A 23,487-nucleotide genomic window follows, 5' to 3' on the forward strand; every position below is an offset into this window, starting at 1 on the left:
TAAAATGTTTGAAAATTTTATTATTATCATCAATAATTGCAAAGAATTATTATTCATTATCGGAATTTCAACATTAAATTTTATTACGTCTTTTGCACATTTAAGCCGAACAAAACCTCCATTTTGTTCAGAGTTGCCATCGAAAGTAGTGCTTAGAAAAGGTCTAATAATAAAGAATTGACCAATTCATTATAGCTTGTGAGAAAACCATTTTTAAAATTCTTTGGTCACGAAATAATAAATATAAACAATTTTTATTGCATAAGTACTGCTTATTTTAGATAATTATTTTTTTTCTTTATATTTATAATTATAAATTAAATAAGTATATTTATCAAAAAAATTAATTAAATGTTAGCATTAAATGTTATAATGTATATAAATAAACTCTTTACAATTTTTTGATTGTAAATTTTTTTTGATTCAGGGTTAATAGATATATACATCTATAAATAAATTATACATTAATATATATCTGTATTAATTTAAATTGGTTGCTCTGAACTAAAATTTCTTGCTGATAGAAAATATATTAAAATTAAAAATTCTAAAAGCTTTTCTTTAAAACATTATTTAATTTTATTTGAAATCTATTTTTTTTTTATATTATTTATTTTTATAAATCTTATATAAATTGTTATAAAAGAGTTAAAATTTGAAATTTTAAAGTTATTTTAAATGATTATAAATACTGACTTAAAATATTTAATTTATATATATACATAATTTTAAATAATTATTCTTTAATAAAATATTCTCTAATTTAATAAATTATAACTAAAAGAGTTAAAATTTAGAATTTAAGAATTATTTTAATTGATTATCAATATATAACATATATATAATTTAATACTAAGACAAGTATTCTTAAATTCCTTCTTATTAAAAAGAATAAAAATTTACGTTCCAAAATTATTTTACTAGATTATAAATATTTTATTACAATATATAATAATAATTTTGTTATTTTTTAGAAAATGTTAATTAAAAATTTATTTATTTTTATAAATTTTCTATTATTTATTTTATTAATAATTATATAAATGTACATTTTTAATAAAGAGGTAGAAACATTTTATGTTTTATAACTATTAAAAGTGTTTTATTAAAATATATAATATATATATATACATATAATTTTATTATTTAAAAAAAAAAATTATTTAAACGTCAACTATTTATATGGTTTTTATACAAGTTATTATTTAAAGAGATTAAAAATTTGAACTTAAGAATTATCTTAATTGCTTTTAAATATTGAAATATATATAATAAATATTAGATGTGATTGTTCAATAAATATTTATATAAGATTAATTTATTTATATAAATTTCATTAAAAGCGCTAAAATTTTTAATTAAAAATTTATTTTAAGTCATTATAAATTTTATGTTATTTATTAAAATTAAATGCACTGATATATTAAAATAAAATATATTTTATTATATTAAAATATACAATAAATATTTAAATAGATTTAATTTATTATTTATTAATAAATAGATTTAATTTATTTCTGCATATTTCTTTTACATTTTAAAAGTTATTATTTATATAGTTTCATTTTAGCTTCAAAGTTGTTAAAATAATTTTACCTAGAAATTTTTGTTTGGATTTCTATTAATTAAAAAAAATTTATTTAGTAGATTTTAGTTGCAGTAATTAATAATTCAAAAAGTTAAGATTTAATTATAATTACAATTTTACAAAATTTGTGCCATCAATTATTTCACATAGTAATTTTATATAATATTTTAAATAATAACTTTTCACATATATTAAATAAGTTAAACAAATTAAATTTAAAGATATTTTAAAATTACGTTATGAGTTAAAATTTCGAATTTATTTTTATTTTATATAAAATTTATTAAGGTTAATAATTTTTTAAAATAAACTAAGATTAAATACTCTATTATTTAAGATTTAATATAATAAATTTTAGGTAGTAACATATATCTTCTTGAAACTTGAAAAATCAGATTAGTCGGAACGCAGTAGTTGTATTGGATAGTATATATAGAATTATTTTAAGTTTAAATACTTTTATTTAAATTATTTTATTTAAATTAAATTAAATTACTTTTATTTAAATTAAAATGATTTTTATGCAAATCATTATAAATTAATAAAAAAATTAAAATTGAATAATTTGTATTTAATTAGTAAATGCAAAATGTTTTAAGTAATATTTATTGAAATAATATTTTTTATTAAAGTATATAATTATTGCGAAATAATATTGATGTGAATTGAAAAATTTATATCAATTAATATATTTATGTGAACGAAATAAATAATTAAAATAAAAAATAGTTTATTATTTTAATTAAATAAACAATATTTTTCTAGATATTTTTCTTGGTTTATTCAGAATTATTTATTAATGAATTATTTATTAAGGTGTCTAGTTTCTTAAAAATTAAGTTAAACTTAAAATTAATTGTTATTTAATTCATTAATTTAAATTTAATATATATAAGTAGTTGAGTATTTAAGGAGATAAACCACAGAGTAAATTATTATAAATTTCCAATTTTTTTAAAACATTATATGTTTGGAATTAGCAGTTATTAAACTATTTGTTAGAATTAATTTTTTAATAATTAATATATTTTATACTTGAAATGTTTATTGAAATTCAAATAAAATTAGCTTGTTTGGAATTAATCAATTTTTTAGTGATTCAATTAAGTTATTTACATCCGTGTGATCTGTGTGACCTGCGTCCAGGCCTTACTACTGCTGCAGATGATTAACCTTGCCCTTTATCTTGGTGTGATACATCTGCTTACTCCAGCTGTCAGAATCTATTTTTTTCAATTTCAGACTTCTGAGCATCTCACTCCTGATCCGAATTGGAATGTCATCAGATTGCTCTTCGTTTTAGATTAGTTTGCGTTCAGATCTTTCTTCTTTTTTTGTCGAAAGGGACGTGTCTTATGAAGGAAAAAAAAACTATTTAAAAGTTATAAAGGTTCAAATAGAAATGAAAGATTACAATAAAAATTTTAGTTAATTTATTGAAGTTTGGCTGACAATATAACGCCAATATACTTTCAGTTTAAGACATATAATCTAAATAATAAATGCTGCAATATTGTGGAAGTAAATAAAGATGTAGGAAGATTTCTTCAATATTAAAGTTTGATCTTAGATCAAATTAATAATAAGTTATTAATAATAAGTGACAGTCGATGCTTTCCAAGTACTGCAAAAAAAAGTACAAGATTCAAAGTACAAGATGGGACGACTAGCTTGAAAAGACGACATCATTCAAAATTTAATATTGTATTTAATATTTTAAGAAACAAATTTAAGAGATTAAAACAAATGAAGATGTGTCGAACTAATTTGAGAAGTAAGTTTCCTATTTTTAATTGTATTTTAATAGAATCTATGTGAGGATATAATAGTGCATAAATAATAATTGGCTTTTTGTGGTTATCACAAAAATTCTTAGGGAGAACTTTTGTGATAACCCTATAATTAGAAACCCAGAAAAGAGAAATTTAGATATTTTAACTATCTAGTTTTAGATTATTTGACGCAGTAATTAAAAATCGTCTTAGATATTATTTGAACTAGGTATAGTCCAAAGCAACTTAGCTGTCAAATAATGTAAACATATTCATTTCCAATATGTTGCCGGCTACCATCCAAGCAATTGCTTTCTAATTAGTAACAACTTCATTGCTAAAAATACTACAGTGAAATGGAAATTAAATTATTTAAAAAATTAATTTAAATTTTTATTTCAGTAATATTTGTACTCATGTCTGTACTCATCTCAAAGCCACAATATATGTGACCAAAATCTCTTCTGCAATAATGAAACCTTCTTTTGCATTAAAAAATCTCGAAGTGATAAATATTATGATTAACTTTTCTAATTGCTTGACTAACTTTCAATAATTATCATAATAATTTACTTGCTTTCAACTACACTTAACAAAACACCAGTTCCTTTTTACTTCACAATTTTGTTGATTCTTACCACTGCCCTACTAGTGACTTAGTTTGAATTTCGCTGATAAAATTGTAGGGTTTGTGTTGGCTTTCTCTGTCGCATGCAGCATGAACCGGCACTTTACTGGGTACAACATGTTTGAAGCGTTTGGTTAGGAGTTTGGAATAAAGTCTGCAACTTGTGCTGTTTATGTTCGTGATATGATATTTTCGGTTTTAAGGTTCGTGTTGCATTTATGTTTGTTGTCGTTCCAGTGGAGCAATTTGAGTCGTTTTAGTCACTTCTTCGGTGAGCGTGGTTGTCTATTTATGGGGTAAGGACACATCGACATTATATTGTTGCCCTAATGTAAGTCCTTCCTTTCTGACTTAAATAAATCTAGCTCACTAAGTACTAAGTTTACTTTTTTTTCACCTCTCCCCCGATTACTGGAATGAAGTTTTCACAATGCTATGGAAATCTTCTCCATTCATTCCTAAGAGGTGGTTTAGTGGGTTCAAGTCTCACACGGTGGCTTTCGATGCTTTCATCTACTGTCAAAAAAAAAAAAAAAGTCATATTTTTTTAATTTCGTTACTATATATATTAAATATTTTAGCTTGTTTAATTACAAAATCTTTTGTTTCTTGATTTTATAATAAATACATTTGATTATTCAGGTGTGATAATATAGCGATATCGAATCAGAATTTATAAGAAATTGAATAACTCATGGCTACTAAAATATTGGAGTCAGCATTAAGGGTCCAAACTCCTAACTGTAAAATCCTAAAACAAAGTTTAATTGTAAGCAAAATAATTTATTTATTATGGTTTATTTAATCCTTCAAGTACATAAGTCCCGAAATGCTACTACCTTCTTAATACTTTACATTTTCAAAAATTTAAAAATAAGAAATCATATATCAGGAGATAATACGTAATTTTGAGATAATAAGGTTTGGATCTGAAACCTGAACTGCTTGGTTTATTAAAATTTTGAGAATTATTAGGAATTTACTTTCGTTACTAAAACCATGTTTACATTAAAAACTGTAGTGAATTAATTTTACTAAAATTGATTCCCAAACCTCAAACGTTCATATTATCGTTTCGGAAATTAAGTTAATATTGCCTCAGGTGTTCATACTGCTCCAAATTAAGGAAACCATATGTTTTTTGTTTACAAATCGAATGTTAAAAATTACATGCTCCAAACACCATTTGTATCTGGGAAATTTTAAAAGTTGATTTGTATAACTATAAAGGATGGCATTCAGAAGTTTTATTAGCTTTAGTGAATTATTATTTTTCAACTCTATTTTAAATTAATAACATATACAGTTTTCTCTCTATATTCCAATTTAAAAATTTTCACAACTTCAAAATATTTTCCCGGTTTTATGAAATTCTACTGGCACTGACATTTATTTTAAATAAAATGTAACGTTTTCGTTATCTCAACTTTATCTTTTACTAAAAATTTATCTTACGCATAGTTACATTTGAAATTTCCCTTAATTTCAGCCTTCGTTTTAACGAAATTAAGGTCATTTTCCTTAATTTCGTTCTAACCCTAAAACTAAATTTTGTATGGAAAAAATTAACTTAATTTCGCTGAAACGAAGATGAAGTTAAGACTTTTGCGAAATTAAGGCGTGTCTGAACATAGTAGTAAAGTCAAGCTTCTAAATTCGGGAAATTTCAAGTTTTTTAAGAAATTTCAATTTTTAAAGTACAGCTATTTTATTGCTCGATATATAATATTATATCAGATATATGTTGATTTTGTAACATATGTTTTTATAGCAGTCTAGATTATAGATTTGCGTCAACACTGTTAACTGTGTTTATTTTTTAGGTAACAAATCATTTATTTAATTATTATTATAAAATTAAGTATTTTAATGAAGTTTCATGAACTTTTAGAATGTTGATAGTATCTTTTTCGGAGTTGAAATAAAACACTCATGCGACAAATGGAAATTTTCTTTTACAAAATTTTTACATACGTCTTGAAACATTGAAATAATAGATTCTAATTCTTGAGCATTTTTCTCTTATTCTATTCTATGATTAAAACTACTTAGAAAACTTAAAATTACACTAATTTAGAACTATAACTTTAACAGTTTAATTAATTGTTCATTGGATATATTTAATCACAAGTTTGTAAAAGTTCTAAATTTTTGTGATAATAAGCATTTTTTAAAGGCGTTAGCATTTGAAGATTTTAATTTTTCGTATAATTTGTATACGCATCAGATTTCTTAATTCTCCACATCAATTCAAATATTTTTCTATTTTATATGTGCTATGCACTTTTTTCAGTTCATGTTCTTTAAGATATCATTTCTTTAAATGTTTTTTAATAACAACCCTGCTTTCTACACCATCGGTACTACCTCGTCAATTGTATGTGACGTGTCAATTAATCTGCAAATTTTATTATAGCGGTACTCGTGTCCATATTGAAAAAAGTTTGTAGAGAAATTTGTGAAATTAAACTAATTTAAAATATAGTGAAGTGTCCTTAATACATTACTATTATTATTTTTGTTTAGCTTTACTGCGAAGTACATAAAATATGGAGGACGAAAGAGATATAAATGAGAAGGGCAATGAAATACGTTATTTGCGTAATGAACTAGATAGTGTTGAACCAATGTGTACAACAAGAGGTACCACCACACGTGATTCGGTTCAATCGAATGATGTGGGTGTTCAGTTTCCTGATCGTTTTGAGCAAGTACTTGCTTACAAAGAGTCCTTTAAAGTTATTCGTTTAATAAGTCCTATTAATGATCCGCCAGAATTAATGCCGATAGAGAAAAATTTTGAAACATGCACTCAGGATAGGAGTGTTCAAATAGGACCGATAGCAGAAACTGCGCTGGATGAAGCTCGTTCCATGTTAAGATTTTTAGATGATGAAACCAATCGAATTGACGAAGAATATATGGGTACGTAATATTTATTTAAAGAGAAATTAATTAAATTTGAACAAAAAATTTCACACACATAGGTAAAGAGAACTGTCTCAAAACAGATTTTGAAGTAGATTTGAATTTAACCGATGAAGTTGGGGTTTCCAAAAGAGAAAAAAGGAAAAGTATTTTGAAGAAAATTAAACGAATCAAAAAAGAGCAGAAAAAATTGAAACTATCTTTCTTAAAGATTCTATCTCTAAATGGTAATTATACGAAAAAATGAACTTTGTTTTTAAAGATGTGTTTTAATAAAATGTTTTATAGATAAGAATAAAATCGCAACACCTGATGCTCAACAAGACCAGATGTTCAATGGAGGCGACGATATAGATAATCTTGGTAATGATGATTATTCTAATGTTAATTCAAAAATTTAAGAAAAAGATATTAATATCGAAAATTAGTAACTTAGTTGTTTCCGTGACTTCTTAAGACAGTGAATTGATGAAATATTAAAATACATATTTCTAAAAATTGTCTTTTTTTTGTAGATGAAAATGAACATAACGAAATCGGTGTAGATTTAGAAACTAACGGCAATGTAACATCTTCTAAGCATATGCATAAAATCGCCGTTACTCCGTCTTATAAATCTGAAGATGACGTTTTTGTATGTAATGATACCACTCTAATTGAGAATGATGAAAATATAAGTCTAGTGGGGGAAGAAATTTGTGAAGCACCACCACTTACAGAAACACTGAAGCCGATTTCTGATTAATATAAAAGCGAAGAACATACCGATGGAATCATAGACGTTGAATAAAATGCACAAGAGTGGTGGAACATACATATTCACTATATATATAATTTAAAAATGTTTCAAAATAACGGGTTTCATAGATTTTATTGTCAATATTTATTTAAAAAGTTATGTGAAGAAATAAAATGTTTTTTTTTTTTATTTAAAAAGGTGTTTCGAGTAGTAAACATCTAAACAATTTTGTAATTTCAAACCAAAAATTTCATTCTGAAATTATTACACTTGATAAGGATTCCAGAACAAAGATCTACATCCAGATCTGTAGAGTTGAAGAATAAGAAAATCGGTAAAAAAAGTAAGGACCAGTAAGTAAGTGTTAAAGCTTGTACTTGTTTCGTACGATATTAATTGTTATATTTGATAGTTCATTGCACATCCCGAGAATTTTTATGACTAACTTTATCTTACAATTTGCAATGTTTACATCTAATATAATATAATATGTAAAACCTTTGAAGAGACTTATTAAGTATAGAGTGTTATTTAATAAGGACTTGTGACGTGAGTAAATACCAAAGATACATCCGCTACCAACGAAATTCTAAAGAATTGCATCTTGAACTAGATGATGTGTTTTTGTTTTTAAATAGTATCCGTAATCCAGTCCTGGTGAAACAACAGGTCTGGCAAAAAAAATTTATGTCTATGCATTATTGTCCCTGACATAGAAATTTTTTAACGTTGAAGGTTCATACTGCCTTCACTATTATTATAGTTTTTCAAGTTAAAATAGTACGAGTATGTTTCTCAGTTGAGCTCTTGTATTAAGTGATGTTGTATGCGTAGATCTGTTACCATTAGGGAAAGGTGGAAGATAAACTCTTCCAGAAAGTATTTTCATGGATAACTTTTCTGCCTTATCATTATACAATGCGTTATACAATCTATTTTCCAAATATATAAAAAATTTCGTAGGAGAAAGTATCTTTCCGATATGGGGATTTTAAATAGATTTTGCCATGATAAAATTTTTCACTGAAGGACTGTGTTGTGCTTTTGATATATTTGAGATAAATAGATATCAAGTGAAGTTGTTATCGATGTTAGGGATAAAAAAATGTAAATAATTGGAACTTATTTAATTCCTTTTCGTGTTGCATTTATGTTTGATGTTGTTTTAATGGAGCAATTTAAGTCGTTTTAGTCACTTCTTCGGTGAGCGCTGTTGTCTATTTATGGAGTTAGGATTGTCATATATGTAAGGACTGGTGGACAAAATATTTACACAATAATATTTTAATTGATATTAATTAATAAAAAAGAGCTTTCGGTCTGTATTTGAGAGATTACCGCATAAAGGCTTTTTCACGTTCGGTCAAAAAAACATGTCAGGTTCAAATTGTAGATCCATTTCTCCATTTTCTGTGGTAGAAGAGATAGAGAGATTAGAATTAGTACAATTTCTTGCGTTGATGTTGTTAAGCTTAAACAAAATACTAAATCTGAGAAATTACATATTTCGTGGAACAAAGATTCATCTCTTACATATATAAACACCCTGTATATTGTTATAATATAGAATTTTATTTCATATACTCGACAAATCATAAAAAATTGTACATATTTAGTAGGCGTAGAAAAACAAGTAAAATTTTTTATTTAAATATAAACTACAATTTTTTATTTAAAAAATTTTTTTCAGCACTTGCGTTTGGTAACGATTCCTAAAACTTCCAAATCGTGTAAATACTTTAGAAAATAACTAAGGAGGCATATCAGAAATAATGGAACAACAAGTTCTTTCCATTGTAGAAGAACAGATTGCTTATAAGGACAACGGTGAGGTCCAAAGAGCTGAGGCGATAATTTCACCTTCTACATTACCACAAAAATCTGAAGAACCAGTTGAGGTGTTAGAAGTTCGTCATGAACAGGTTGGTAAAAGTGGAATAAGTTTTGAAATAATAATTGCTGAAGCCACAACACTTCCACATACATCGCAACGTTTGCTGCAATCCGGTAAGCAACTTTCTGCTAAAGAAATTCAGCAAAAATTGTCAACTGCTGAGAAAAGACGCTGCTGTTATATTGAAGTTATTCGTGCGAGGGCTACAAAAGTTATACAGAAAGCAGAATTGGCTATTAAACGCAAAGCTGAAATGAAGTCCAACTTTCTTGATCGTTCACGTTATAACTCCACCACTCGTCTCAAGGAATGCGCTGATAGGCGCAGTTATTACTTAAGAAATTACTTGCGAAAGTTGCGTTCGGATGCTCAAACAGAGCAACAGAATACGAAGGTGCAGCTTCTGGAGGACGTGATGCAGTCATACAAGAGGGAGCAATCGCAGGATATACAGAGTTATTCCATATTCGAATGTGATGTATCAAAATCGGATCGAAAAGGAGATTTATCAAATTCTAATGAAATGTGTGTTCCTGGTGGTGCTGTTAAGATGTCACCTTATTTTGGGCATCCGTGTGACGCTGTTGGAAAGAAATTCTATGAGGGTAATACTAAAGCTTATCACTCTTGTGAATCTGAAGTCAAGAGTCGTGGTGAAACTGATGAAACTGGAGCAATCACAAAACGTTTGGAAGGTGTTCCACAAGATGTTGAAGCACATTGCCTTTATTAATATCTGTAGTAAGCTGCGGATATTACTAGAACTAATATCGTTATATTTTAGAAGTTTCTAGTTTTACTTTTTGTTTATAATTGATTAATTTTATTTAATATTCTCGTTTTTTTTCTGATACGTATTAAAGAAGCTGTTAATGAAATCAAGTGTTTTTCTTCTAATTTTTTTGTTGAAATAAATATTTAAATAGTGGAATTTTTAATTATACTGGATACTAGAAATTATATCGAACAAATCGTGGAGAATTAATATATGACAATGATTTTTCTTGAATTTTGATAAACGAAATTGAAGTTGTATGCCCGTAAAATAAACGGAAGAAATAAAAATTTCGGAACAAAGAAACAAGAAATGCTAACAGTCATTATAGTTCATGAAGATGGATATAACGTTTAATTTGCCAGACCTCATTAACTTAGGTCATAATATATTATTTCTTTGTTCCATTCAGCAAAATATAATATTCAGATGAACATGTTTCACTCTTACCAATATAGTATCTTCATGAAGCAGTGAACAGTGGGTCATTAGTGAATGAAATTCATGTTATTCTCTCATAGTGCGCTACGTGTAGTTCAACATTGTGGCATTGGTTCTTGATTAGAATGATAACGATATGGCAGCTTTGTCGTGCTTGTTTTCTGAACATGGTTCCAAACATGGTAGAATAGAATCACATAGCTTATTGCTGAGTCTAATATCGCCAGATGTAAATCACACATGTGGTTATTATTCAAATTACTGACCTATAGCAGGTCAGTAATTCACACTTTTGGATCTTTTGTTCGTTACGTTGGGATTTTCAAGTATCTCTCTCACTAAGAATATGTTGATGTCTTTACTGTAATCGACTGCTAATAATTCACATTGAAATTTATTTTTGGGAATATATTTTTCGATTATGCTGAATAATCGGTTTCCATATATGTTGATTATTTTATAAAAATATTCCAAATATAATTGTATATAGAGTACACCTTAACATTAACTTCAGACCCATATCTTGATAAATTACGCTATTTGTTGATTTTCGTAGAGGGAGAAAAACTTTCTATGCATATGTTAAATATTTACAATTTTTACCGAACTGATAATAATTTTCAAACGGGCAATATACATAAGTATATATAAGTATAACATGTACTTATGTCTTCTGTAACAAACATAGCTTGTATTTTAGACTTTAATAGAAATCTAATTTTTTCCAGAAAACTGCTTATACGTGTTGTCTGAAGTCTTATTTTATGCAAAATAAAAATTTTTGACAGCTAAAATTATAAACAAAATTCCCATATGACCTATTCTCACCTGACCCGTTCTATTTACTGGATACCAATGAATTCGATTATTCTTGATGAAATTCAAATAAGAAATTGAAGTCACGTGAAGAAACGTAAGGAGCTATTGAATTTTGGTTTCTTGTCGTAAATATGGGAGAAATCTTATATCAGCTGATACAATCATGGAACGTATGTTATTTGATGACACTGGTGTGGTGAATAACCAAAATATTTTCTACATTTGTGATTGCGTATTAACATGTAGTCGTCAAAAGAATATATATGAAATATTGTATGAATTTTAAATTATTTTAATACATTAGATATATATGAAGGATATATTCATTTTATTTTAATGAACTGAATAAGAAATAATGAGAAATCCATACACATATATCGTGCTTAAATAAGACGTTTATTGTAGAAATTAGCGTCTATAAAAGTTAGTATGAGTCTAACATCACATCACTATAATATTTTATTTGAAATTAAAAAATATAAAATAGATTTTTTTTAAATACAGATTATATTTTTTATATAAGTTTGTGGAATCTATTCTATATGTGCTATGCACTTTTTTCAGTTCATGTTTTTTAAGATATCATTTCTTTAAATGTTTTTTAATAACAACCCTGCTTTCTACACCATCGGTACTACCTCGTCAATTGTATGTGACGTGTCAATTAATCTGCAAATTTTATTATAGCGGTACTCGTGTCCATATTGAAAAAAGTTTGTAGAGAAATTTGTGAAATTAAACTAATTTAAAATATAGTGAAGTGTCCTTAATACATTACTATTATTATTTTTGTTTAGCTTTACTGCGAAGTACATAAAATATGGAGGACGAAAGAGATATAAATGAGAAGGGCAATGAAATACGTTATTTGCGTAATGAACTAGATAGTGTTGAACAAATGTGTACAACAAGAGGTACCACCACACGTGATTTGGATCAATCGAATGATGTGGGTGTTCAGTTTCCTGATCGTTTTGAGCAAGTACTTGCTTACAAGGAGTCCTTTAAAGTTATTCGTTTAATAAGTCCTATTAATGATCCGCCAGAATTAATGCCGATAGAGAAAAATATTGAAACATTCACCCAGGATAGGAGTGTTCAAATAGAACCGATAGCACAAACTGCGTTGGATGAAGCTCGTTCCATGTTAAGATTTTTAGATGATAAAACCAATCGAATTGATGAAGAATATATGGGTACGTAATATTTATTTAAAGAGAAATTAATTAAATTTGAACAAAAAATTTCACACACATAGGTAAAGAGAACTGTCTCAAAACAGATTTTGAAGTAGATTTGAATTTAACCGATGAAGTTGGGGTTTCCAAAAGAGAAAAAAGGAAAAGTATTTTAAAGAAAATTAAACGAATCAAAAAAGAGCAGAAAAAATTGAAACTATCTTTCTTAAAGATTCTATCTCTAAATGGTAATTATACGAAGAAAGGAACTTTGTTTTCCAAGATGTGTTTTAATAAAATATTTTATAGATAAGAATAAAATCGCAAAGCCTGATGTTCAACAAGACCAGATGTTCAATGGAGGCGACGATATAGATAATCTTGGTAATGATGATTATTCTAATGTTAATTCAAAAATTTAAGAAAAAGATATTAAAATTGAAAATTAGTAACTTAGTTTTTTCCGTGACTTCTTAAGACAGTGAATTGATGAAATATTAAAATACATATTTCTAAAAATTGTCTTTTTTTTGCAGATGAAAATGAACATAACGAAATCGGTGTAGATATAGAAGCCAATGGCAATGTAACATCTTCTAAGCATATGCATAAAATCACCGTTACTCCATCTTATAAATCTGACGATGACATTTTTTTATGCAATGATACCATTGGAATGGATACAACAACTCTAATCGAGAATGATGAAAATATAAGACTAGTGGGGGAAGAAATTTGTGAACCATAACCACTTACAGAAACACTGAAGCCGATTTCTGATTAATATAAAAGCGAAGAACATACCGATGGAATCATAGACGTTGAATACTGTATATAATAATATATTAATTTAAAAATATTTCAAAATAACGGGTTTCATAGATTTTATTGTCAATATTTATTTAAAAAGTTATGTGAAGAAATAAAATGTTTTTTTTTTTTATTTAAAAAGGTGTTTCGAGTAGTAAACATCTAAACAATTTTGTAATTTCAAACCAAAAATTTCATTCTGAAATTATTACACTTGATAAGGATTCCAGAATAAAGACCTACGCCTAGATTTGAAGCGTTGAGAATTAAAAAATCGGTAAAAAAAAGTAAGGACCAGTAAGTAAGTGTTAAAGCATTGCATAATTAACGAACCGCTTAATTTTAGTCCTATTTAATACTTTTTTTTTATTATTATTCCCTTATTAATAATATTTTTATTATTATTCCCTTTAAAATAAATATTCTAGTGTTTGGTCATACTCATTTCCCCTTATATTCGCGTCATACGAGTAATTATTAAATAATATAAAGAGTAAGTGCAGTTTTTTGTCACTAGATGGTGCCGGTACACGTATATTGTAACAAGAAATTGCCGGCTATTACCAAAATGTGCAATCTTAACCTAAAATTGCGACTTCAAGATTTTGCCTTCTGTTCAATTTCATTAAAAAGTAATCACCTAGAGATGAACACCTATTTTTCGGTGGTTTCTTTTTATAATCTATATAAAAACATTATTAAATCAAATGAAATTCACTTTTTTCTTTAGACCACGAAAACTTCCAGCCTATTGAAGGTGGTCAAATTAATTATAAAAAATTTTCCACTACTAACGATATGTATATTTTTAACTCGAATGAACGACTAAAAGTTCTAAAAGAAAAAATAATAATTGTCTATCATGGATACCCGATGTCACGATATTTATATGAATCTTTCAATTCATTTTAGGATTGAGCAAAATTCTAGTGTTCTACTCTATTTTTTTTATATCTTCTTGTGTTAAAAGATATAAATTTTGGCGATATGGCAATGGGCACAATTTTTTTTGAGTCCAACATTAATGGACATTCCATTCGGTAACGTCGAAGAGAAACATGGGATTTAAATAGATAATTGGACGTAGTTTTGGTAAATTTATGTAGGGTGTAAGCTGCTGTGTAAACACGAATTTTTTGATACTCCAATTGTTTCTTATCTCCATTTTGCATATAAACGCATTTATGTACTATGCATAATAACAAATATACTTATGTAAATACATATTTATTTATAAAAAATAATATACAAATATAAAAGTTGTCATGTATTTTTCTGTCAATATCTACATAAAAAAATTGTTAAATCAAGTGAAGCAAATTTTTTTTTGTTTTAGAAAAGTTGTATTCAATAGACAACTGGACTACGAAAATCTGCTGACTATTGAACTTGGTCCAAATTATTAAAGGAAAAAGAAAAGACATATTAGTGAGTATTAAAATATTGTATTGAATTGTATATATTAATTAAAATATCATTAATTTTACACTATTTATTCTTAAAATTACTTATCATTTTATAAATTATTATATAATTCTCGATATAAAATAAAAACTCCCCGAATTTATTGGTTTGGTTCATTTTTAAATCCGGTCTCAATTACATAAACTTAACTCTATTTCGTTCCAATGTTGATATTCTTGCATTTGAGCACTTTTACTCTTTATTAACTCAAGGTATCTTCAATACCCCTCTTTACGCCTTGACTGGATTAATGTTTGTCAATTCATCAGACTAAGCAATAATTGCCCTTAGATCTGCAAACCTCCCCGAGGAGCCTGTAACCATTCTAAGATTCAATATTCTTGTAATGCATGTGTTTGGTTTGATTAAGTCCCACCTGTTTTAATGCTGATAATTCCAGTATATAATGCTTTCGTTATTAATTACATATTGACGAGCTGTTCAATTTCAAGCCAACGATCGCTACTTAGTCTTTTAATAGCCTTTTATAATCTAGTCTAACAGCCTAATAACCTCTTCCGGAAGCAATTGTTGGTTGGTTGCTATGGCAAGTCAGCAGATATTTTTCCGCTATACAGAACTCAAGATTTTACGTCGTTTTACTAACAGATTCCTCATTAAAATATAAAAAGAACATAAGAAGTAAATCTTTTTTGTTGAATTTAGATAATTTAACAAAAATTTTATTCTTGTCGTTAAAAGGTCTAATAAACTGTCGAGAGAGTGCTTTCTTAAAAGCCTTTTTCTTCTGGGGGCCAAATCTGGTTGTTCATAGAGAATATAGAGAGATTGAGTTTCTACTTTCAACATTATTACTTTAGTTTTTAAATAGTCTCTTAGTTAACGTGATTCTTTGTCTGTTTGTTTTATTTCTTTGGTTCTTATATATATTTACAAAAAATACATAGAACTGTTGTTGTGAGTGGAAGACGAAAGAATATTTTTTTCAGAGGAACTATGTCATTGGTGTTTTTATTTAATCTATGTAATCATTACCAGTAAATTTTGATGGAATGATACTATATTTTAATTGATGGTCTTTTTTTCTTATTTCGACTAATTGAAAAGTAACTACTTAAGCAGAGACAGAGATAGTTTATTATTTCTAATATGTTATTATTTTATAGATTATATGTAGTCTTATATTCAGTTGAGAAGACTATATACAAAATTAACATTTATAAATGAAGTTATGTTGGTGTAGAAATAAATCCACAATTTAAGTGATTTTTAATAATTTTTGAATCCACTTTCCCCCAGTTTCTTGGAATAAAGTAGTCTAAGTAGTAAAAGAATTTCATGATTTTGATTGTTGTATGGGTCAGTCTAATTAGCGTTGGAATTTGGCATAACTTAATACAACTAAATATTGTAATTTGTACTCTCATACTATAAGGTTTTACAAAATTTATAATAGATGAGGCGCTTTCAGCTTATATTATTTTTGATACGTTATTGCTACAGATGAGCTGACTCATCTTGGTAGTTATAATTGGAAATAGCTATACTATTAATACTCTAAGTTTGTTTATTATATTCAAAACTATTTCATAAAATTGAAATATTAAGTTATATTTTTATTATATTCTTAGTTGTTTATTTCAATAATATGTAATTATTTCGTCTCCCTTTCAATTATCAATTATTATATCCTTCCAACATACATAATTACAAACATATCACTGGTTATATGAAAGCATTAAAAGAGATAGCTTATGTACTAACCAACTGTAGAGTATCCAGTATCATCACCATTACGGTCTTTCACATTTAAGCTTAACACAATGACCAGACCACCTGTTTTGATAGTCACTACCGAATTGACAAATTTACAAAGTTTTCACAAGTAAAGTAAAGTTTAATACACTCGTCATTATCCTGCTGCGAGCTGAACTCAATCTGTTGCGTTTTCTCTTGGTGCAGCATCCGACAAACACTGCATCAGGCTAAACAAAACGAAAAGAGTTCACTTCTGTAGAATTCATATGATTACCAAATCAACGAATATTTGATATTTGAACGCCCTAAAACACAGACAAATTGTAAACAGGAACTTTTACAGGATTTTTTCCTTTAATCGATCCCTTGTTTGTATTCAAGCTGCATCCGTGATGAAAATTCTCTACCTGTTTTTGTTGTTGCATTCATTGTTCGTGACAAGTATTACTTTTTTTTGCCGGTGTCAATAAACCAAAAGCCGTTGTTAGGTTTTCTTCCTTTCATATATTGTTCTCTGGTACGAGTGTAAGGACATATCTGCAAAATTTTTGCTTCATATTGCAATAATATTTTGGAAAAGTCCTCCATTAAGTCTCTCATTAATATATATATTTTTACTACTATAGCTTTTCTTATATAAATATTTTTTTTTGAAAATTGCAGTTCTTTTCCAATGTTAAACCGAAATTCGGCTGTGGAATACAGGGACCGGCTGTGATTACTTTAATGACTATTCCCGTCATATGAATTTTGTTGTTATACACTTTGTACAAAAAGGTGTAAGAAAGGTATAAAAGGTATATTGAAATTCTTGTAACCCATGAAATATCAAAGATGAAAAGTCGAAGATCTCTCAAATCTTGATCTTGGACTTGACAAACTCAGTTCATTAAGTTCATTTAGTTCTGTCATTTTAAACTTATTTCAGTTTCCATTCCATCCCATTCCACCTAAAGTGAATTAATCCAAATTCCGTTGATAAGATTGCAGAGTTGGTACCTTCGAAGAGCTTAAATTGAGAAGAGATGTTATTTGAAAAAGTATTAATTTTTGGAAAGAATAGTAACATTCTGCATCCAATAGAGTTTTTTAAGTAAACGTTAACGCAATCTTGGAATTTGAGAAGATTTTCTAGTGGTGATCTTCAAATTTCTTCCGTTTTGTTAAGAACAGAAGAAAAATTTTGTTAAAATTTGATGTATGCCATTATTTCAACATTAAAATTTTTATAGTCCCAAATATGTCACAGAATATTTATAAATATTACATTCAAATGTTACTTTTATATAGAAATATATAGAAATATGATTGAATCACTTCATATAATTAAAATACATAAATAAATAAATAATACAAGTAATAAATAAATAAAATAAAGAATATGACAATTATTTATAAAGCCAACCTAAAGTGAAATGAACATATATTATATGATTGTGCGATTGCTTAAAAGCTAAAACGCTAGAGAATACTTAGGATCTTTAAATATTATGCGATTGTGCTAAAATCTTTTGATGATTACTTGAACAATTTCAATAGATAAAAATTCGTATTCAAATAGAGTTGTTAAACCCAGAATATTTTTACGGCTTCCTAATGCGATTTTTGCAACTATATGTGTATACTAACGATTGCATATTAACTAATCTACGAAGAGTTCTGATACCAAGACGTTTATTTCTGTTGAAATAAATGGGACAATTTCAGCCACTTCTTAGTAATTCAGGAACTAAGCCGTCCTTAAACATTGGGAACTTTAACACAGTAAACGTTGTGCTTGTAATATTTTTCGGTCCAGAACGCTGCTTGATTTTTATTGCTCGAACGCTCCATTAAATATCATACTACTGATATATAAATAATAAGAATTTGATCCGTCGTAATGCTTGGACTATCATGTGACTTAGTGACTCCGTTAAACAATGTTCGACCAAAAAGCATTGAGAGCGTTTTTTTTGTATATTAATGTCAAAAGTTGACATATGTTTCACTTGTAATACAAAACTGAAATGTTGTATCCCCATAACCTCAGGTAGTGTTGAATTCATCTCCTATAAATATTAAAGTATAATTTATTGTTCGAACCGTCGGACAGTGTATACCAAAATACACTGTATTTTGAACATATTATTCACAACATAGTATTATAAATAGAACTTACATATATTAATTATAAATATATAACTATTAATCTAATTTTTTTTTAGCATTTGTCAACATTCTCAATTTTATTACATTCAAAAATCATGGAAAAACTTGATATCTGCGCAAATGAAGCACAAATTTCTTGCATGAAGAGCGATAATGCTATACCAACAGAGAACGCAACAATTTATCCTATATCACTACAAAAATCTGAACAACTGGTAGAGATTGATGTTAAGGTTATCAACGAAAAGACAAATACATCTCCTCCTGCATCACTACAAAACTCTAAAGCTCCAGTTGAGATTTTAGAAGATCGTAATGAAAATTTTGATAAATGTGAAATTGGTTTTGAGACTGATATCGAAATAATCACTCCCACATTATCAGAAGAATCCAAAAAACTGGTTGAAATTTCACAAGTTTATAACGAAATGGCTAAAAAAGGTGATGTTGGTTTAGAGTTAATCACATCGGAATCCATAACATCCCTTCCCACATCAACACAAAAATCTGAAGAATTAGTTGCAAATTTAGACATTCGTCATGAACAAACTGGTAGACATGGAGTTGCTTTTGAGATTATCATCGCTGAAGCCACATCAGCTCGCAATGTACGGAAAAATTCGATACAATCTGATAAGAAACTTTCCACGGCTGTAATCAATCAGAAAATGTCTACTGTTGCAGATCGACGCCGCTGCCATATTGATGAAATTCGCGCAAAGCTGCAGATGCCACATATGAATACATCATCACAAAAATCTGAAGAAATAGTTGAGAGCTTAGAGGTTCGTCATGAACAAAGTGGAAAAAGTGGTACTAGTTTCGAGCTTGTCATCGCTGAAGCCACATCAGTTCCAAATGTGCGGAAATGTTCGATACCATCTGATACTAAACTTTCCAAGGCTGTAACCAATCAGAAAATGTCTACTGTTGCAGATCGACGCCGTTGCCATATTGATGAAATTCGCGCAAAGACGCAGAAGTTAAATAAGAACACATCATCACAAGAATCTCAAAAATTAGTTGGGAACTTAGAGGTGCGTCATGAACAAACGGGTAAAGAAGGAGTTGGTTTTGAGATGAACAAAACTGAACCCAAAACGTCCCTTCCTACATCATCAAAAAAATCTGAAGAATTAGCTCAGAACGTAGAGGTTTGTCATGAACAAACCGGTAAAAGTGGTGTGAGCTTTGAGATTATAATTGCAGAAGCCACATCAGTTCCAAAAGTACGGAAAAGTTCGATACAATCTGATAAGAAACTTTCCACGGCTGTAATCAATCAGAAAATGTCTACAGTTGCAGATCGACGTCGTTGCCATGTTGATGAAATTCGCGCAAATACGCAGAAGTCAAACATGAATACATCATCACAAAAATCTAAAGAATCAGTTGAGAACTTAGAGATTTGTCATGAACAAACTGGTAGACATGGAGTTGGTTTTGAGATGAACACAACTGAACCCAAAACATCCCTTCCTACATCATCACAAAAATCTGAAGAATCAGTTGAAAACTTAGAGGTGCGTCATGAACAAACGGGTAAAGATGGAGTTGGTTTTGAGATTATTATCGCTGAAGCCACATCAGTTCCAAATGAGCGGAAATATTCGATACCATCTGACACTAAACTTTCTAAGGCTGTAATCAATCAGAAAATGTCTACTGTTGCAGATCGACGTCGTTGTCATATTGAAGAAGTTCGTGCTAAGACACTGAAGTCAAGTAGGCATACATCATCACAAAAATCTAAAGAATCAGCCGAGAACTTAAAGGTTCGTCATGAACAAACTGGTAGACATGGAGTTGGTTTTAAGATGAACACAACTGAACTCAAAACATCCCTTCCTACATCATCACAAAAATCTGAAGAATCAGTTGAAAACTTAGAGGTGCGTCATGAACAAACGGGTAAAGATGGAATTGGTTTTGAGATTATCGTCGCTGAAGCCGCATCAGTTCCAAACGTACGAAAAAGTTTGTTACAATCCGATAAGAAACTTTCTAGGATTTCAGCACTTAATCAGATAAAGACAGCCGTTAATCTGGGTAAAGACAGACGTCGGAGCCATATTGATGAAGTTCGTGCTAAGACACTGAAGTCAAGTAGGAATACATCTTCACAAAAATCTAAAGAATCAGTCGAGAACTTAGAGATTCGTCATAAACAAACTGGTAAACATGCTGTTAGTTCTGAGATGAACACAATTGAAAACAAAACATCCTTTCCTACATCATCACAAAAATCTAAAGAATCAGTTGAAAACTTAGAGGTACGTCATGAACAAACAGGTAAAGATGGAGTTGGTTTTGAGATTATCATCGCTGAAGCCGCATCAGTTCCAAACGTACGGAAAAGTTCGTTACAATCCGATAAAAAACTTTCTAAGATTTCAGCACTTAATCAGATAAAGACAGCAGTTAATCTGGGTAAAGACAGACGTCGGAACCATACTGATGAAGTTCGTGCTAAGGCACTGAAGTCAAGTAGGCATACATCATCACAAAAATCTAAAGAATCAGTCGAGAACTTAAAGGTTCGTGATGAACAAACTGGTAGACATGCAGTTAGGTCTGAAATGAACACAATTGAAAACAAAACATTCTTTCCTACATCATCACAAAAATCTGAAGAATCAGTTGAAAACTTAGAGGTGCGTCATGAACAAACGGGTAAAGATGGAGTTGGTTTTGAGATTATCATCGCTGAAGCCACATCAGTTCCAAATGTGCGGAAATGTTCGATACCATCTGATACTAAACTTTCTACGCTTTCTGTAATTAATCAGAAAATGTCAACTGCTGAGGAAAGACGCCGTTGTCATATTGATGCAATTCGCGCAAAGGCGCAAAAGTCTAACATTAAAATAAAAAATGTTATCCAACGTAAGAACGAAGGAAAGACAAATTTACCTGTTTGCTCATATAATAATTCTACGAAGCGTGGGGCAATAATTCAACGTGGTTCCTCAAAATTTAAACAAAATGGTAAAGTGGTAATTTCGAATGAAACGTGTGTGTTTGGAGATACTGTGAAAAAGTCATCTTGCTCTCAGCATCCATCCGACAAGGTCGAAAAGAAATCTTGTGACGGTAAAACTAAAACTGATCGGCGCGGTAAATATGAAATTAAGGACGGTGGAGATACAGGAGCTCCTACAGAAAATCTGAAGAGTGAGACACAAGACGATAAAGGACGTCTTCTTTACTAATATTTGTAGTTCACTACTACAAATATTGAATACACAACGACTTATATCGTTATATTTTTTATTAAACGTTTTTAATTTTTTCGCTAAAATTCAAAATTTCTATTCAATATTCGGACAAAAAAACCAAATCAAACTAAGTTAATAAAATCAATTTATGTTGAATTTCTTTTTTATTTATTTTTAAAGGAATGAATGTCTAACTAGAAAAAATTATATATTATCTCTTATTTCTCTTACGCTTCCATAAACAGGGAAAACGGGGTACTAGTACGATCATAATAAGTAACCCTACGAAGAATTTATAATACTACCACAAATAAGAATTCAAAACTTACAGTTTTCGCTTGGCTAGCGAAGGCTACTGAGCGGGACTAACAAAATCTATTCAGGTTAATTACATAAGAAAGTAGAAATTTATTTTTTTAAATAAAAGAAAATACTTAAGTGGAATTTTAAAGCTCATGTATTCTTCTATAACAATCTTAATAGAATTGAAAGTAAAGAAGCTGGAGCATAATAGTAATATCAAATCCCAAATAACAAAATATCAATAGGGACATTTTAGTGCAAAAATTATCATTATAAACTACTTCTTATAAATAAAGATGCATTGATTTTCTGTAGATAAAGTTAATTTTTTTCGAGTCTCAAAAATATATTTCCTGCTTTCTTGAAAATTTAGAGAAATGCTCACCATTCAAATATTTCAATAGTATATATTTTTTTTTGTAAGTTTACCCAGCTCTTGACGTTCTCTTTAAACTAAAATCTTATTCAATTTTATGTATTCGGGATCACTTCAAGGTGTGTGTTTTACTTAAAAAAAAATTATTCCTTAACTATTGATTAATAGACGAGTGAGGTTCAGTAAAGTGTATCAATAGACTTTCTCGGTTGACTTCGTGTAATCGTGTAAATATGAGTTACTGCATGTGGTAATTCCTATCTTGCTTTTGAGACCGCGGTGCGTTTTTGAATAGATATGAGGTTTGTTGATGGCTGCACTAACTGCATTAGTAATACTATCGTGATCCTATCATGTAGTACTCTCGTTAAGTAATTAAATTTATTAGTAATTGTTTTCAAAATATCAGTATGACATTTTATATATCGTAAAGAAAGTGAAGAAAGCTGGAGATTGACTTATTTTCTGGATATTGAAGATATTGAAACAAACCATTTTAATATGTTTATATCACATAATTAAATCCGGATCAAGTCAAACAATTCTTCAGTTTCTCGACTCAAAATAGCGACTTTGACACATGTCGTCCGTTCACTTATAGTAGAATTGTAGTCCTATAAATAGTTATATAATAGTGAGTATAATGGTAAACTAATATAGGTATATACACGTTATAAATAATAG

The 23,487-nt window shown here is 28.5% G+C and overlaps 4 protein-coding genes across 7 annotated transcripts; all 4 read left to right on the forward strand.

The window, feature by feature from the left end:
• The first annotated feature begins 6,344 nt into the window (after nt 1-6,344).
• LOC119662044 lies at nt 6,345-7,763 on the forward strand. The gene is made up of 5 exons (XM_038071585.1): nt 6,345-6,430; nt 6,515-6,913; nt 6,976-7,143; nt 7,205-7,279; nt 7,432-7,763. Exons 2-5 carry the CDS (start codon nt 6,538-6,540, stop codon nt 7,659-7,661), a joined length of 849 nt encoding a protein of 282 aa, XP_037927513.1. The 5' UTR covers nt 6,345-6,430; nt 6,515-6,537; the 3' UTR covers nt 7,662-7,763.
• A 96-nt stretch (nt 7,764-7,859) lies between these two features.
• On the forward strand, nt 7,860-10,427 carry LOC119687691. Of its 3 annotated transcripts, none has more exons than XM_038102101.1 (2): nt 7,860-8,012; nt 9,346-10,427. In XM_038102101.1, exon 2 carries the CDS (start codon nt 9,428-9,430, stop codon nt 10,280-10,282), a length of 855 nt encoding a protein of 284 aa, XP_037958029.1. In that variant the 5' UTR covers nt 7,860-8,012; nt 9,346-9,427; the 3' UTR covers nt 10,283-10,427. The 3 variants fall into 3 exon arrangements, with proteins under 3 accessions (XP_037958029.1, XP_037958030.1, XP_037958031.1); XM_038102102.1 differs by having other exon boundaries at nt 7,860-8,008; XM_038102103.1 differs by having other exon boundaries at nt 7,860-7,998.
• A 1,742-nt stretch (nt 10,428-12,169) lies between these two features.
• LOC119687692 lies at nt 12,170-13,606 on the forward strand. The gene is made up of 5 exons (XM_038102105.1): nt 12,170-12,297; nt 12,382-12,780; nt 12,843-13,010; nt 13,072-13,146; nt 13,299-13,606. Exons 2-5 carry the CDS (start codon nt 12,405-12,407, stop codon nt 13,508-13,510), a joined length of 831 nt encoding a protein of 276 aa, XP_037958033.1. The 5' UTR covers nt 12,170-12,297; nt 12,382-12,404; the 3' UTR covers nt 13,511-13,606.
• Nucleotides 13,607-14,914: 1,308 nt separating this feature from the next.
• Nucleotides 14,915-22,162, forward strand: LOC119687693. 2 transcript variants are annotated; one of them, XM_038102106.1, is made up of 3 exons: nt 14,915-15,000; nt 17,419-17,552; nt 18,963-22,162. In XM_038102106.1, exon 3 carries the CDS (start codon nt 19,002-19,004, stop codon nt 22,116-22,118), a length of 3,117 nt encoding a protein of 1,038 aa, XP_037958034.1. In that variant the 5' UTR covers nt 14,915-15,000; nt 17,419-17,552; nt 18,963-19,001; the 3' UTR covers nt 22,119-22,162. The 2 variants fall into 2 exon arrangements, with proteins under 2 accessions (XP_037958034.1, XP_037958035.1); XM_038102107.1 differs by lacking the exon at nt 17,419-17,552.
• The last annotated feature ends 1,325 nt before the right edge of the window (nt 22,163-23,487 follow it).

Source organism: Teleopsis dalmanni, chromosome X, assembly GCF_002237135.1.
Source record: "Teleopsis dalmanni isolate 2A chromosome X, ASM223713v2, whole genome shotgun sequence".
Classification (NCBI taxonomy): domain Eukaryota; kingdom Metazoa; phylum Arthropoda; class Insecta; order Diptera; family Diopsidae; genus Teleopsis; species Teleopsis dalmanni.

Bases quoted from the DNA above. Each gene is read 5' to 3' on its own strand.
- LOC119662044 (XM_038071585.1), top strand. From the start codon at position 6,538: ATGGAGGACGAAAGAGATATAAATGAGAAGGGCAATGAAATACGTTAT. The intron at 6,914-6,975 runs GTACGTAATATT...TCACACACATAG, and splicing joins AATTGACGAAGAATATATGG to GTAAAGAGAACTGTCTCAAA. The intron at 7,144-7,204 runs GTAATTATACGA...AATGTTTTATAG, and splicing joins AAAGATTCTATCTCTAAATG to ATAAGAATAAAATCGCAACA.
- LOC119687691 (XM_038102101.1), top strand. From the start codon at position 9,428: ATGGAACAACAAGTTCTTTCCATTGTAGAAGAACAGATTGCTTATAAG.
- LOC119687692 (XM_038102105.1), top strand. From the start codon at position 12,405: ATGGAGGACGAAAGAGATATAAATGAGAAGGGCAATGAAATACGTTAT. The intron at 12,781-12,842 runs GTACGTAATATT...TCACACACATAG, and splicing joins AATTGATGAAGAATATATGG to GTAAAGAGAACTGTCTCAAA. The intron at 13,147-13,298 runs GTAATGATGATT...TTTTTTTTGCAG, and splicing joins CGACGATATAGATAATCTTG to ATGAAAATGAACATAACGAA.
- LOC119687693 (XM_038102106.1), top strand. From the start codon at position 19,002: ATGGAAAAACTTGATATCTGCGCAAATGAAGCACAAATTTCTTGCATG.